At 39.2% G+C, this 13974-nt stretch overlaps 1 protein-coding gene and 1 non-coding gene across 3 annotated transcripts in view; both read left to right on the plus strand.

Moving 5' to 3' along the window:
• SF3B1 (splicing factor 3b subunit 1) overlaps positions 1-13974 on the plus strand; it is a 79085-nt gene that overhangs the window by 35727 nt on the left and 29384 nt on the right. For both annotated transcript variants that reach the window (XM_066232744.1, XM_066232743.1), the window contains exons 2-4: positions 691-868; positions 10580-10746; positions 13861-13965. In XM_066232744.1, the coding sequence (XP_066088841.1) occupies positions 841-868; positions 10580-10746; positions 13861-13965 (300 nt within the window). In that variant the 5' untranslated portion in view covers positions 691-840. The remainder of the gene's footprint in view (positions 1-690; positions 869-10579; positions 10747-13860; positions 13966-13974) is intronic.
• LOC136307084 (U6 spliceosomal RNA) lies at positions 9606-9713 on the plus strand. The gene has a single exon (XR_010725775.1). It is a non-coding gene; the product is annotated as a U6 spliceosomal RNA (small nuclear RNA).

A 13974-nucleotide genomic window follows, 5' to 3' on the forward strand; every position in this document is an offset into this window, starting at 1 on the left:
GAAGGTGGAAACGGGGAGAGACAGTCAGACAGACTCCCGCATGCGCCTGACTGGGATCCACCCGGCACTCCCACCAGGGGCGATGCTCTGCCCCGATCAGAGCCACTCTAGAGCCTGGGGCAGAGGCCAAGGAGCCATCTCCAGCGCCCGGGCCATCCTTGCTCCAATGGAGCCTTGGCTGCGGGAGGGGAAGAGAGAGACAGAGAGGAAGGAGGAGGGGGGGGGGGAGTGGAGAAGCAAATGGGCGCTTCTCCTGTGTGCCCTGGCCGGGAATCGAACCCGGATCCCCCGCACGCCAGGCCGACGCTCTACCGCTGAGCCAACCGGCGAGGGCCAAGAAATTACTATTTTTTAAAATGACTTTGAATTAATGCGTGGTGACTTTTTCCATAACTAAGCATTCCAACAGCTGAAAAGATGCTAAGGAAAGCTTTTGTCTGATCCCCAGACCCCTTTCCGTGAATTTGGAGAAGGGATAGGTCTGAGGTCTCTCCCAGCGCTGAAAGCGTTGTTCTTTACAGTGACCGTTGTTAACTATCCTTGTGTAATCTACTTTCCTCTACCTCAAAGTTACTCACTTAAAAGCATTGTGCTTTAAAGCCATCCTTTCCTGGATCACCACGATAACCACCTCCCGGCCTAATCCTGGCCCCTCCTCCTACCCACAATGCACCTCTCTATCTCTTCTAGGTAGCTGCTTTGTCACGTGTCATCCGACGGAGCGCGCTCCCGCTTGGCACATGCGCAGAAAGCTGCCCACAGCTATTTTTCTCCGTGGCAGCGGCGACGAGCGGAAATTCTGGGGAGCACCAGTTCCGTCTGTGTGTTCGAGTGGACAAAATGGCGAAGATTGCCAAGACTCACGAAGGTAAGCGGTCTTGCACTAGTTAAGTGTCTTTTCCACTGCCGAGCCTGCTAAAATTTTGTCTTAATCGGTTTCTGCCTCTTCATGCGGTTTCTTCTGTGGGGGTCGAGCCCGGCTGGAGGGCCCGGTAGCCGCCTCCGCGCCAGCGGCGCAGGCCACTGCCCCGCGTAATGGCGTCCTACTTTTACACCCCCGACAGGCGCTTTGTTCCGTGTTTGGGTGCTGCTGCTTCTGGATTGCTTCTCTTCTCTAACCGGACGGCCTTGTTCAAACGGCTCCCTAAGGAGGATTTTAGGGCAGGTGACCGGGAAAAGGATGTGGGAGCCAAGTCTCACTTGTCTCTATATCATCTCTCGTCGATATAGTTTGTGCATGGGAGAGTCAGAAAAACACTGAAATACCGCAGCTGCTTTTCAGGCAGCCCTGAGTCGAATTTACTCAAACCGAGGCCCATTACTCTTAACCTTGGCTAATTTATGTTCTTAGGCGTATAACTTTTTTGGTATGAAATGATTTGGTAATGAAATCTGATGTTTTTTCCTCCCTTCATTACTTTTAGTATAATCTTTTTCCTTGGAGATTGGTTATTGGAAGGGGGAAAGACACCTTAATTTTGTTAATGGACGGTGCTTTCGAGGTTGTTGATCGTTTTATGGAATAGGGAGTATACAAAATTAGAAAAACGTTGGGAATAGGCTGAAATCCCTTAGGGAGTATCTGTAAATGACAGGAAACAAGAGTCGCTTTTAGAAAAGACGAGACATGAGAAATTGGAGCTTTCTGACTTGCAATATGAAATTTCCATCAAAGACGAGGCTTTCAAGAGAGTCACTTTCATTTCAAACATGTCGTTTCTAGGTGCCTGGCTGGATTTTATTCTGTGAGGGGTAATAAGGACTAAGAGGCCATCAAAAGTTTTACAGTCTAATGGGGAAACGTGTATACATTTTCGTTTTTTTATGAGGCAAATGAATGCTTAAATAGAAGTATAAGCAATATGTACTGGGAACCTGGGCAACAGTGACTAATTTATGTGTAGAGCTATTTCATAGAAAAGATGACTTTTCCCGGGTCTAACAGGATCATCCGTTTTAAATTAGGGGAGGATATTTGAGTTGGAGAGAATGTCTTGTAACCAGGCAGGGTCTCGAGAAATGTATAGTAGGGGGCTGTGGCAGGAAAAATATTGATGAATCTGGAAAGATTGATTAGGACTAGAATGTGAATGACATTGAATAGTTGTGTCACCCACAGGAACTGAAATCCAGCCTTCTGCAGTTTATGAAACATGCTAATGAGTTGATGGTGACTTGAATATTCTTATTGTTAGGTATTTAATAAACACTGTTTTAACCCAGAAATGTGTATAGGCACTTATTTTTCTATCTTTAAACTATCTCAACAATACCTTTTGCAAAATAATTAGAAAATTTAAAGATGTTACTGTTTTTGTTCACTCCAGAGATTATTCATTTGGGACATTTTATGGTTTTGATTACTTGTTTATTGGTATCTTCATCATAAGGTACTTATGGATAGGAAATCCAAGTTCTCTTACTGCATTTTAGAAACCCAGTTAAAATATTTGGGCTATAGAAGATTGAAATTTATTGGCCAAAATTGATATTTTATTTAGGGTTATGCTTTATCAATGTAAATTAACTGATGCTGTAAAGAAAGTATTAGGAACATTCAGTTTAACATCTGGGCACCGTGTATAAGACACTGTTTACCTCAATGGAGTTTATGATTGAAGGTGATAAATGTTTAGTAGAAGTACATAGAATCTTTAGAGTTTCTTGCTCCCTTACTGTCATTTTCCTGGAAAAATTGGTAGTCCTTCATGGCCCAGCTCTGTTTTCACTTTTTAAGCCATCTCTGATAATCTGGAGCAGAATTAGTTTCGTTGTTTATTTTTTTGTGTGTTTTTTTAATGCTAGTTACAACAGCACTATAGATCTTTATTATATTGCTTAAAATATTGTGTTGAGGTTTTTTCTTTCATTTTGAGATTGTTAATGTGCAAGAGCTGGAACTGTACCTTTGTATCCCCAGTATCTGGTGCATAATGGGTGCTGAATATTTTATCAACATTTATTTGGAGATTAATTTGTACTGGAAGTATTAAAAGTTTTACAGAAAGGAGGACTTAAACTGACATTTGAACAATGAACTGGGTTTGGATACATCTGTTTGGCTGAGATAAGTGGGAAGTAGCACGTATATTGGAAACCTGAGCTGAAGAAATGTTAGCATCAAACAAGGGAAGGCTTTGAATGCTGAGGTACATTCACTTGGCTTTCCAGTGACTATGGAAATGACTCCTCCTCTTAGGTTACAAGTTATTTCTGTGTTTTAGGAAGGTCGTTGGTTGTAGTGGCCAGGATGATTTAAAGGGAATCAGAGCAACCATTCTTCCTTAAGCGTTTGAGAAGGACTTGAATGTGGGGCCACTTTTTAAATGTGTAATAACATGTTTAATTTTTTTTTTCTTTTTTGTATTTTTCTGAAGTGAGAAGCAGGGAGGCAGAGAGGCAGACTCCACGCTGGCATGCCCACGAGGGGGCGATGCTCTGCCCATCTGGGCTGTTGCTCCTTTGCAACTAGAGTCATTCTAGCACCTGAGGTGGAGGCCACTGAGCCATCCTCAGCTCCTGGGCCAACTTGCTCCAGTGGAGCCTTGGCTGCAAGAGGGAAAGAGAGGAGAGAAGGAAGGATGGGGAAGCAGATGGGCGTTTCTCCTGTGTGCCCTGACCGGGAATTGAACCCAGGATTTCCACACACTGGGCCAATGCTCTACCGCTGAGCCAACCGGCCAGGCCCTACATGTTTAATTTTTTCCCCCCTACGTGTTTAATTTTTAATGTAGACTTGTCTATCATCATGTTCCTTAAAGAAGATTATGTAATCTTATACTAAATAATGTTGCTGGTTTTTTCCCCCTAATTTGCTTGCAGAATGGCTAAAATAGTTATTTTTCTGCATCTTCTGAGATTTTTATTTTCCTGTGTTGAGATAGTTATTGCTTTGTAGACTTCTGTAGACTTGTAGTATAAATGTTGCTAGTAAAAGTAAAAAGGAAAAGTTGCTTAAAAAATTTGAAAAGGGTTTTTCCTTTAGAATTATTTAGGATTTTATTTTTTTAGACCTTATTTATTTATTTATTATTTTTTACAGAGACAGAGGGATAGATAGGGATAGACAGACAAGAACAGAGAGAGATGAGAAGCATTAATCATCAGTTTTTCATTGTGGCACTTTAATTGTTCATTGATTGCTTTCCCAAGTGTGCCTTAACCGTGGGGCTACAGCAGATCGAGTAACCCCTTGCTCAAGCCAGCAACCTTGGGTCCAGGCTGGTGAGCTTTTTGCTCAAACCAGATGAGCCTCAGGGTCTCGAACCTGGGTCCTCCGCATCCCAGTCCGACGCTCCATCCACTGCACCACCACCTGGTCAGGCTAGGATTTTATTTAATGAGTATTAATCAGGAGTTAATTTAGAAATTGATATTTGTAGTAGTTAGTAAAATAATTTATATTATGGTTAGTACTATTTGGGGTTTTGTTTAAGGAAATGGCTGAGATTTGGGATGTTTTTCTGGATGTCTTTTAGAAGTTACATATTTGAGAAATCCTTACTCACCACTTGCTTCAGGCTGGTAAAGAGTAGGTGACATTTATGGACCAGACTAAAAGGTGGCAGTGAGTGATTAGCATTCAGAGGCAGTGACTCTGTAACATGCAATGAACAGTGATTAAAAGATTGCAAATAATCCAAATTTAAAATGTGGAATAAAAGCACATCAAGGAGGAGGATATGCTACAAGCTAGACTTAGTGATATCCAAGGCATAGAAATAAAAGGCACAGAATTTGGTTGAATAAGGTGTAACCAGTTGTGATTAATCTCAGAGTTTATTTAGGCCTTAAGTTTAAAAATGCAGACAGGTAAATTTTGTTCATCTTTTCAAAGACTCCCCTCCCCAGTTCTAGCTTATGATGGCCAACTCAAGTCCCAGATAAAACATTTGATGTATCTGTCAGAAAATTGTAATTTTAACATCACATTTCTGATTTAAAAGTAATATAGTAATTTTTAAGTAAATGAAAATGTAAATCATTTCTTGAATGAATCAAGATTTTGGCCCTGGCCAGATAGCTTGGTTGGTTAGAGCACCGTCCCAAAGCACAGAGGTTGCTGGTTCAGTCCCCAGTCAGGGCGCATACAGGAACAGATTGATGTCCCCCCCTCCCCCCTCTCCCCCTTCTTTCTCTAAAATTAATAAACATTTAAACAACACAACAAAAAAGACTTCAAATGGACTTGCTCACAAATTTATTAATTCACACTTAATATGTCTTCTAAGGAAAGATTTTTTTCTCTGATTGTTGAAAATATTCCTAAGGTCAGAATTGTCCTCTAAAAAAAGGAAGTTTTAGTTGAATAATGATTTTTTCCCCCTTATAGATCATTGGAGCAAATTTAGTTTTAGAATGTATGTTTATATCTTAACATTTAGAAGATTTTATACTACCTAATTAACAAAATTAGTAAAACCAGAAAAGAAAAAAAATGACAAAGATTCAGGAGAGTTGGAACTTTTGAGGTTAAAGATAGTTCAGAAGAGCTAAAATGTTTGTTTATGTGTAGCAGAAGACTCCATTTCAAAGAAGAGAGAACTTTCATTTTCTTTTGTGTTGAGGTCAGAGGCCTTGGTTTAGAGTGGCTAGAAGAACCAAGAATGAGAAAAAAAGGTGAAGCTTAAGAAAACCATGCTTAAATTTTTTTAGAATTTTTTATTGAGCACTGAAAATACATATAAACAAATGTTGCACCCCTCACCTAGCTTCAGCAGTTACAAACCTTTTTGTTTAGTCTGTACACTACCCTTCCTGTTACTTTGAAGCAAATCTCAGATGTATCGTTTTATCTGCACCCTGTTCAATGTGTACCTCACCTCTGAAATGTAAAGATTGAAAAAAAGTCTCCTGCGTAGTCAGTCACTAGCAAAGAGTATCCATTTTTCTTTATCTTTCATCTGAATGTCTCAACTGTAGGAAGTCTAAATTTATTAGGTGGTAAGAGAAGATTTTTGTTGATCAGAACTGAAGTAGGGAAAAATTAGCAAAATCATTTCCTTTCTGTGCCTCCTAATGTCTTTTATTTCATATTTTGGGCCTCTGTTGTTGTTTTTTGGTATGTTTTTTTGCTTTTTTTTTTTTTTTTTTTTTTGAGAGAGGCAGGGGGAGAGAGAGAGACCAGAACATCAAGCTGCTCCTATATATGCCCAGTGAGGAATCGAACTGACAACCTCCATACTCCAGGGCAGCACTCCAGCCAGCTGAGCATCTGGCTAGGGCTTAATTTTTACTGATTTTTTGAAAAACAGAGAGAGGAAAGGAGAGGCAGGAGGGGGAAGGGAAGCATTTGTTTTTTCCACTCAGTTGTGCATTTTTTGGTTGCTTCCCTTGTGTGCCCTCATCTGGGATTGAACCTGCAACCTTATTGTTTCTGGACAACCCTCTTAACCGACTGAGCTAACTGGCCAGGGCCTCATTTCTTTCTCATACTTGCCAACAAATCTTATGCATTCATCATTTGTCAACAATTATTTATTTGCTCAATTTTAGTCAGTTCATGTTTAAGAACGTACAGAGATACCTGCATACCAACCAGCAGGTATAATTTAGTGTTAGATTTAGAAGATAACTTTTGTCTTTCCCAGAGATGTAAAATGTTTATAAAATTTGAAGTTGTGGAATTTTTTTAAACCATTGCTGTAATGAATAGGTGAGAGAAAAATTTGGGAAATTACTTTCAATGACTTCTACAGGTTTGAAGTACCTTTTTATTAAGAAATAGTGTAACATGCAGAAAAGGGTAGGAAAAAGATGTAACAAAATGTAATCATTGCCCAGCTCTTCCATTCTTAATTGCTATATTTGCTGTACAAATTTTATTTTTCAAATGAAACATTTTAGCCACAAAAATACCTTATTTATGAATTAATGATACCTTTGTTCATAAGTATTTGAGTGTTATATTTAGTATTTTGGCACATTTTATTAAATCTGAATATTCTATTTTTTAATCTCATTTGTGTAACTGCTAAGTTTTGTGAGATTTGTTGTCTGAATTTTGTGGATAACATGTTTGTGTAAATGTGCTGTAGTTTACAATACATAAACAAAACGCACTTTTTATCCATAGTATCAGGCAGATACAGAAACAGGATATACCTGGTTTCCGTAGGAACATAGAACTATTCATAACCTGTATAATGAAGTCCCCTCAAAATTAACTACAAACAGCTGCCTAGCTCCAGAGGACACTGAGCTAGCTTGCTAAATTTTGATTTAATAGGAATCCACTCATGATGTACCTAGACCAGTGGTCCCCAACCCCCTGGGCCGCGGAGCAGTACCGGTCCGGAGAGAAAGAATAAATAACTTACATTTTTTTCGTTTTATTTATATTTAAGTCTGAACGATGTTTTATTTTTTAAAAATGACCAGATTCCCTCTTGTTACATCCGTCTAAGACTCACTCTTGATACACGTGATACATTTATTTGTCCCACCCTAAAGGCCGGTCCATGAAAATATTTTCTGACATTAAACCGGTCTGTGGCCCAAAAAAGGTTGGGGACCACTGACCTAGACTATACAAACACTAATTCAATAGTTTGTATATCTTTATAATTAGACTTGCTAATCAGTAAATGCATAAAATCAGTATGTAGAATTTAGTAGATGATGGTAATTCTTGAATAATTGTGTTACTCAAATAAAGGACTAGCTGCTGCAAACTTAGGGAAAATTCTTCAGAAGGAAAATAAGCTGTCTTATGTATTGGGGGGGCAAGCTGCCCGATGAGATTGTATATGGTATGATGCACTTTTTGTGAAACAGTATCCATTTCCTGTTATTTACTTAGTATGTGAGCTAGGGGAAAAAGTGTAAAATGAAGTTTGAAATTGGAAATTTGGTAAAGGTGGACTGGGACTGGAAATTGAGTGTTGGAGGGCCAAGTACAAGTTTTGGGGGTGTTATTAATGCAGAAACTTGCTCGTATGTTGGAGATTCTGATTTACTGTATATGAGGCTTTGGAGTCTGTTCTTATAATAGGTGCCTTATAGGTGGTGGATGCTGTAGAAGGGAGATTGCAGACTAGTTGGCTAGCCTAATTCACCAATTTGTGTTTACTGCCTGGATCCTGATGATGGTAGTATTTGTCCTTTAAAAGAACCTATTTACTTAAAAGTGATATACACACCTTGTGGTCGATAAACCAAGCCTCAAACATTTCAGAAATGAAAATGTTCATAAAGGACAAAATAAAGAGTAAATCTCTACTCACCTTTTAGCCAATTTTGCTAAGATCTGTCTTCCAGGAGAAAAAGTGTACATGGGGGTGTGGGGTGGGGGAAGGAAGCAAATATGGATTTAAAACTAAAGAAAGAAAATTGCTTCAAACAGAGAAAGTAAAATGAACCACACAGCTCAAATAAGGATATTTGTGTTAGTGAGTAATATGGCAGAGGCCCCTGGCTGCCTGAGTTGCTGTAACCTTTTTGAGGGGAGATAACACAGGAAAAAGTAGTAACTTGGAGATGGTGGTTCCATGACACGCTTTAAGAATCTGATTACAAGCTAAAGTAATAAACCTAATTCATTATTTTGAGTTTCTGAGACTTGCTCCTGCTCTTATAGGGAAATGTTGCCCAGCTGTGCCTTGGAGTAGGTACTGTTACTACATTTTCTGCTTTTAAACCAGGTGTGGTAAGGAGCTACAGAGGTTTTTGCTCCCTTAGCTGGGGCTGTGGGTGGTCATTTGAATCTTTTTCGTTTTGAGTCCTTGCAAACTAGTAAATTAGCTTTTTTAATTTAGTTGAAGGTAATGAGCTAGCAAAAATGGAAACATCTTTTTATTAGGCTAGGGAAAGACTTTGCTTCTTTCCACAACTATGTAATTATTTAGGTAATGAAAATGAAACATTGATTTGTAGTTTAAAGTTACCTGGTGTCAGGAAAGACTTAAAAACTTGGAAGACTACTCTATATTTGAAGGAGACTAAGGACATGATAACTAAATTCAGCTGGTTCTTGGATTGTGGCTCAAAGAAGAGAACATCTAGAAAAGGATTACTAACACAGTTGGGTAGATTTGAAACTAGATTATATATTAGATGATAACATTATTAAGGTTTAATTTCTTGAGAATGTTAAATTAGTTGTGGTTATTTATATAGGAGAATGTCCTAGATCTGGAAATACATGCCGAAATATAAGGAGTCTTTTATTTGTGTTTTTTTTAAAGAGAGAGAGAGTCAGGAAGGGAGAAGATGAGCATCAACTCATAGTTGTGGTACTTGATTTATTTTTTTTAGTTGTGGAACTTTAATTCTTTGATTGCTTCTCATATTTGCCTTGACCAGGGGGCTCCAGCCGAGCCAGCAACCTTGGGATCATGTCAGATCCCATGATCAAGCCAGTGACCTTGGGGTTTCGAATCTGGGTCCTCAGCATCCCAGGCCCGGCACTCTATCCACGGCACCACCACCTGATTAGGCTGAAATATTAGGAATTTTAAATGGTTTTAGAAAGTTATAGGTACACACATATATTGCTTTATCTCATACACAGACAGTTGATGAATACAGATGAAAAGTATGTGGGTGTTCATTGTATTGTTTTAGTGATTTCTAATTTTTACAAAATTAAAAATTGAGACGTTTGGGTGCTCGCTTTGGCAGCACATATACTAAAAATTGGAACGATACAGAGAAGATTAGCATGGCCCCTGCACAAGGATGACACGCAAATTTGTGAAGCGTTCCATATTATTAAAAAAAAAAAATTTGAGAAGTTTGGGATGCAACTCAGAAGGGTTGATACTTCATTCAGCAAATATGCATCTTTTAAATGTCAGACCCATGGTTGACATTTAATCCTTAAAGTTTGGGCCATTTAATTCTTTAAAATAAAACTTTATCTTTTAGGAAACTGTGACACAGAAGTTTAAATAATATTTTAATTAGTAGAGAAGAAAAACTTTCTTTGAAGGCAGGTATTTTGAGTCCAGATCTCAGACCCTTAAACATATAACTCGTGTTAGAAGGGTTGCACCAGAATTGTGGGGAAACTCTTGAATTCCATGGTTAAGAATTTAGACTTTATCCTTTATTGTTTTACTATTCAGAGTGTGGCCCTAGCTGTTTAGGACCTCACCTGGGAGTGTGTTAGGAATGCAGAAACTGCATTTTAACAAAATCTGTAGACAGTTTGCACATTCAAGTTTGAGAACTACTCTCCAAAGTACTATTTTTACATTTGTGGTAGTGTTAAGTTTAACCTTGAATGTTGTTCTTGTTCCTAATTAATATCCATAGTATTATATTTTAAGTTGGGGAAAGGTTTAGAATTCAACAGTGATAAACTTTGGTAACAACCATTCTTAACAGTAATTTGTAGTTAAATTGTAATCATTTTTTCTGTACGTGAGTATTGTCTGTTGAGGTAGAGGAGATATATTAAATGTATTGAAAATCAGTATATTCTACTAACCCCTTGGCTTACAGGGTATAATTTGTTATAATAATAATTTTTAAGTTTCTGTATTTAGAAGTGTTTTGGTAATATCTAGCAGGAAAATGCATCGTGTTGAGTGCTCTTTGGAAAATGAAATTCAAGTCTGTGTTAACTTTATTACAGATATTGAAGCACAGATTCGAGAAATTCAAGGCAAGAAGGCAGCGCTTGATGAAGCTCAAGGAGTGGGCCTTGATTCTACAGGTTATTATGACCAGGAAATATATGGTGGAAGTGACAGCAGATTTGCTGGATATGTGACATCAATTGCTGCAACTGAACTTGAAGATGTAAGTACAAAGTATATGAGTCAAGCTTTTTTTTTTTAACAGACAGAGAGAGGGATAGCTAGGGACAAACAGACAGGAACGGAGAGAGATGAGAAGCATCAGTCATTAGTTTTTTTGTTACGACACCTTAGTTTTCATTGATTGCTTTCTCATACGTGCCCTGACCATGGGCCTTCAGCAGACCGAGTAACCCCTTGCTCGAACCAGCAACCTTGGGTCCAAGCTGGTGAGCTTTTTTTTTTTTTTTTTCCTGAAGCTGGAAACGGGGAGAGACAGTGAGATAGACTCCCGCATGCACCCGACCGGGATCCACCCGGCATGCCCACCAGGGGCGATGCTCTGCTCACCAGGGGGCGTCGCTCTGCGGAGACCAGAGCCACTCTAGCGCCTGGGGCAGAGGCCAAGGAGCCATTCTCAGCGCCCGGGCCATCTTTGCTCCAATGGAACCTTGGCTGCGGGAGGGGAAGAGAGAGACAGAGAGGAAGGGGGGGGGGTGGAGAAGCAAATGGGCGCTTCTCCTATGTGCCCTGGCCGGGAATTGAACCCAGGTCCCCCGCACGCCAGGCCGACGCTCTACCACTGAGCCAACTGGCCAGGGCCCAAGCTGGTGAGCTTTGCTCAAACCAGATGAGCCCGCGCTCAAGCTGGTGACCTCGGGGTCTCAAACCTTAGTCCTCCGCATCCCAGTCCCATGCTCTATCCACTGTGCCACCACTTGGTCAGGTGTTGTTTTTTTTTAATGGAGAACAAGAGCTATATAGGAATTTTCTGGTTGAGTCATCTATAATATTAATAGTTTAATCTGGGGAGACATTTTGGAGATTCGGAGGATAAAACTGTTAAAAGTATCCGTTCTCTCTAAAGTTCAGAAACTTTTGGAAGTACTCAATTCTGAATCTTTGTTAGAACTAGTTTGTTCATCTGGCAAAGCTCCTGCAAATCATTAATTGGTAAAGTAAATCCCTGTTGTCACCTACTGAGCTCTAGCTAAAGTAAGTCATATGAGAAGTGATTTCATAGTAAACAGCCATCTGTCCTGGTGACCTGATTTCTGACTTGTGCTTGGTGCTTTTTGTTTTTCCCCCTTGGCATCTTAATATGAATGAACTGTTTCTTGTTACTAATATTAATGGGCTCTTTGTGCCTCTTTCAGTTATTCTGGGGGGTGATCCCTCATTTTGACAGACATCTCTCAAAGTGTTTTTGTATATCCCATATAGCTTGCATTTTGTCAGATCATCTCAAATATGCAAATTGGGCGAAAAAGCTTTCATTTTTGTGATTCAGCAACAGGCAAGCATTTTCTATATGGGTAGTCAAACTTACTGTTTTTATGACATCTAAGCTACATTTTATTTTGTAGTCGGCACTTTTTTTTAAGGTAAATTAAAAAGTGCTAAAGGTAAAATTACTAGAAGCCAATTACACATTCTGGTAAGAGATAGTGATGGCTATATGTTCCAGAATCTGAGGGGGAAATTTGTTTCATTTTTTAAATGAACATTGAGAGCTTGAGAATTGCCTACTGTTGTACTTCTTACCCTAGAAAATAATATATCATTTTTCTGTTTAAACATACTACTAGGGAAACAAACACATTTAAAATTGACTATGTTTTACTTATTTCTGTGGTTAAATCATGTTTTTATTAAAATGAATTTAAAAAAATAAGGTCTGACCTATGGTGGCACAGTGGATAAATCGTTGACTTAGAATGTGCTGAGGTCGCCAGTTCAAAACCCCAGGCTTGCCTGGTTTTAGGCACATATGGGAGTTAATGTTTTCTACTTCTCCCCCTCCTCTCTCTCTCTCTCCCTCCCCCTTCTAAAATGAATAAGTTAAAAAGGGGGGGGGGTCTAGAAAGTTTTAAATAAACTGTAGTGTCCAAATTTGAAAAACAAATTTCATCATGCCTTCTATGAGAAAACAAAATGTTCAGGTTTTTCTAGTCCATATCTACTTTAATAGGCTTCCACAGAAAGCATTGTGTTTCACCTTTTTATTTATTTTAAAATTTTACAGATTGATTTGAGAGAGAGAGAAACATTGATTTTCTATTTTACTTACCCATGCATTCATTGATTCTTATTTATTTTTTACAGAGAGAGAGTCAGAGACAAGGATAGATAGGGACAGACAAACAGGAACGGAGAGAGATGAGAAGCATCGATCATCAGTTTTTCGTTGTGACACCTTAGTTGTTCACTGATTGCTTTCCCATATGTGCCTTGACCATGGGGCTACAGCAGACTGAGTAACCCCTTGCTCAAGCCAGTGATCTTGCGCTCAAGCTGGAGACTTCAGGGTCTCGAACCTGGGTCCTCCACATCCCAGTCCGACGCTCTATCCACTGTACCACCGTGCGGTCAGGCTTATTGATTCTTATATGTGTTCTGACCAGGGATTGAACCTGTATCAGGATGACACTCTAACCCAATATTTTTCAACTGCCGGTCTGCGGACTGGTCTGTCAAATTTTTGCTAGACGTTGAAAGAGTTAACCATCCTGATGTATGAATATTGTAGACCCACTGATCTTAGTCGAATTTGCTTATGCTCAGGGTGATTTCTGCCCTAATGGTACCTGAGATAATTCTATTTTCACTGGTCCCCAAGTATAAAAGAGTTGAAAACCACCTCTTTAATCAACTGTGTAACCCGGCCTGAGCCCTTGTTAAATGTTTTTAAAAGAATAAAAACTATTGCAATAAGTTTAATTTTTAATAGGTTTTTTTGAGTTGAAAAGTTGAAAACTCTATGTTTACAGGTGTTTTTTTTTTCCATTTTTTCCATTGAGTTGAGTGGAGAAAGGGAGGGAGGGAGAGAGAATGAGAAGCATGACCTTATTGTTTCCACTTAGTTCCATTTAGTTGTGTATTCATTGGTTGCTTCTCATCTGTGCCCTGACAGGATCAAACATGTGACCTCAGTGTGGTGGGATTACGCTCTGTCCACTGAGCTACCAGGCCAGGGCCGTCTGTTTATAACTTCTATGAACAAGGCTTTAGACATAATGTTAAAAGTCTTTTGATTTCATATTGAACCTTAGTTCATTTTTCTAATTTTTAAGTTACAATGTTTTGTTTATATCTTTTTGGGGGCATTTTATTGCAGGATGACGATGACTACTCATCATCTACAAGTTTGCTTGGTCAGAAGAAGCCAGGATATCATGCGCCTGTGGCACTGCTTAATGATATACCACAGTCAACGGAACAGGTAATTTTC

The sequence above is a fragment of the Saccopteryx bilineata genome, chromosome 5 (assembly GCF_036850765.1).
Source record: "Saccopteryx bilineata isolate mSacBil1 chromosome 5, mSacBil1_pri_phased_curated, whole genome shotgun sequence".
In the NCBI taxonomy this organism is placed as follows: Eukaryota; Metazoa; Chordata; class Mammalia; order Chiroptera; family Emballonuridae; genus Saccopteryx; species Saccopteryx bilineata.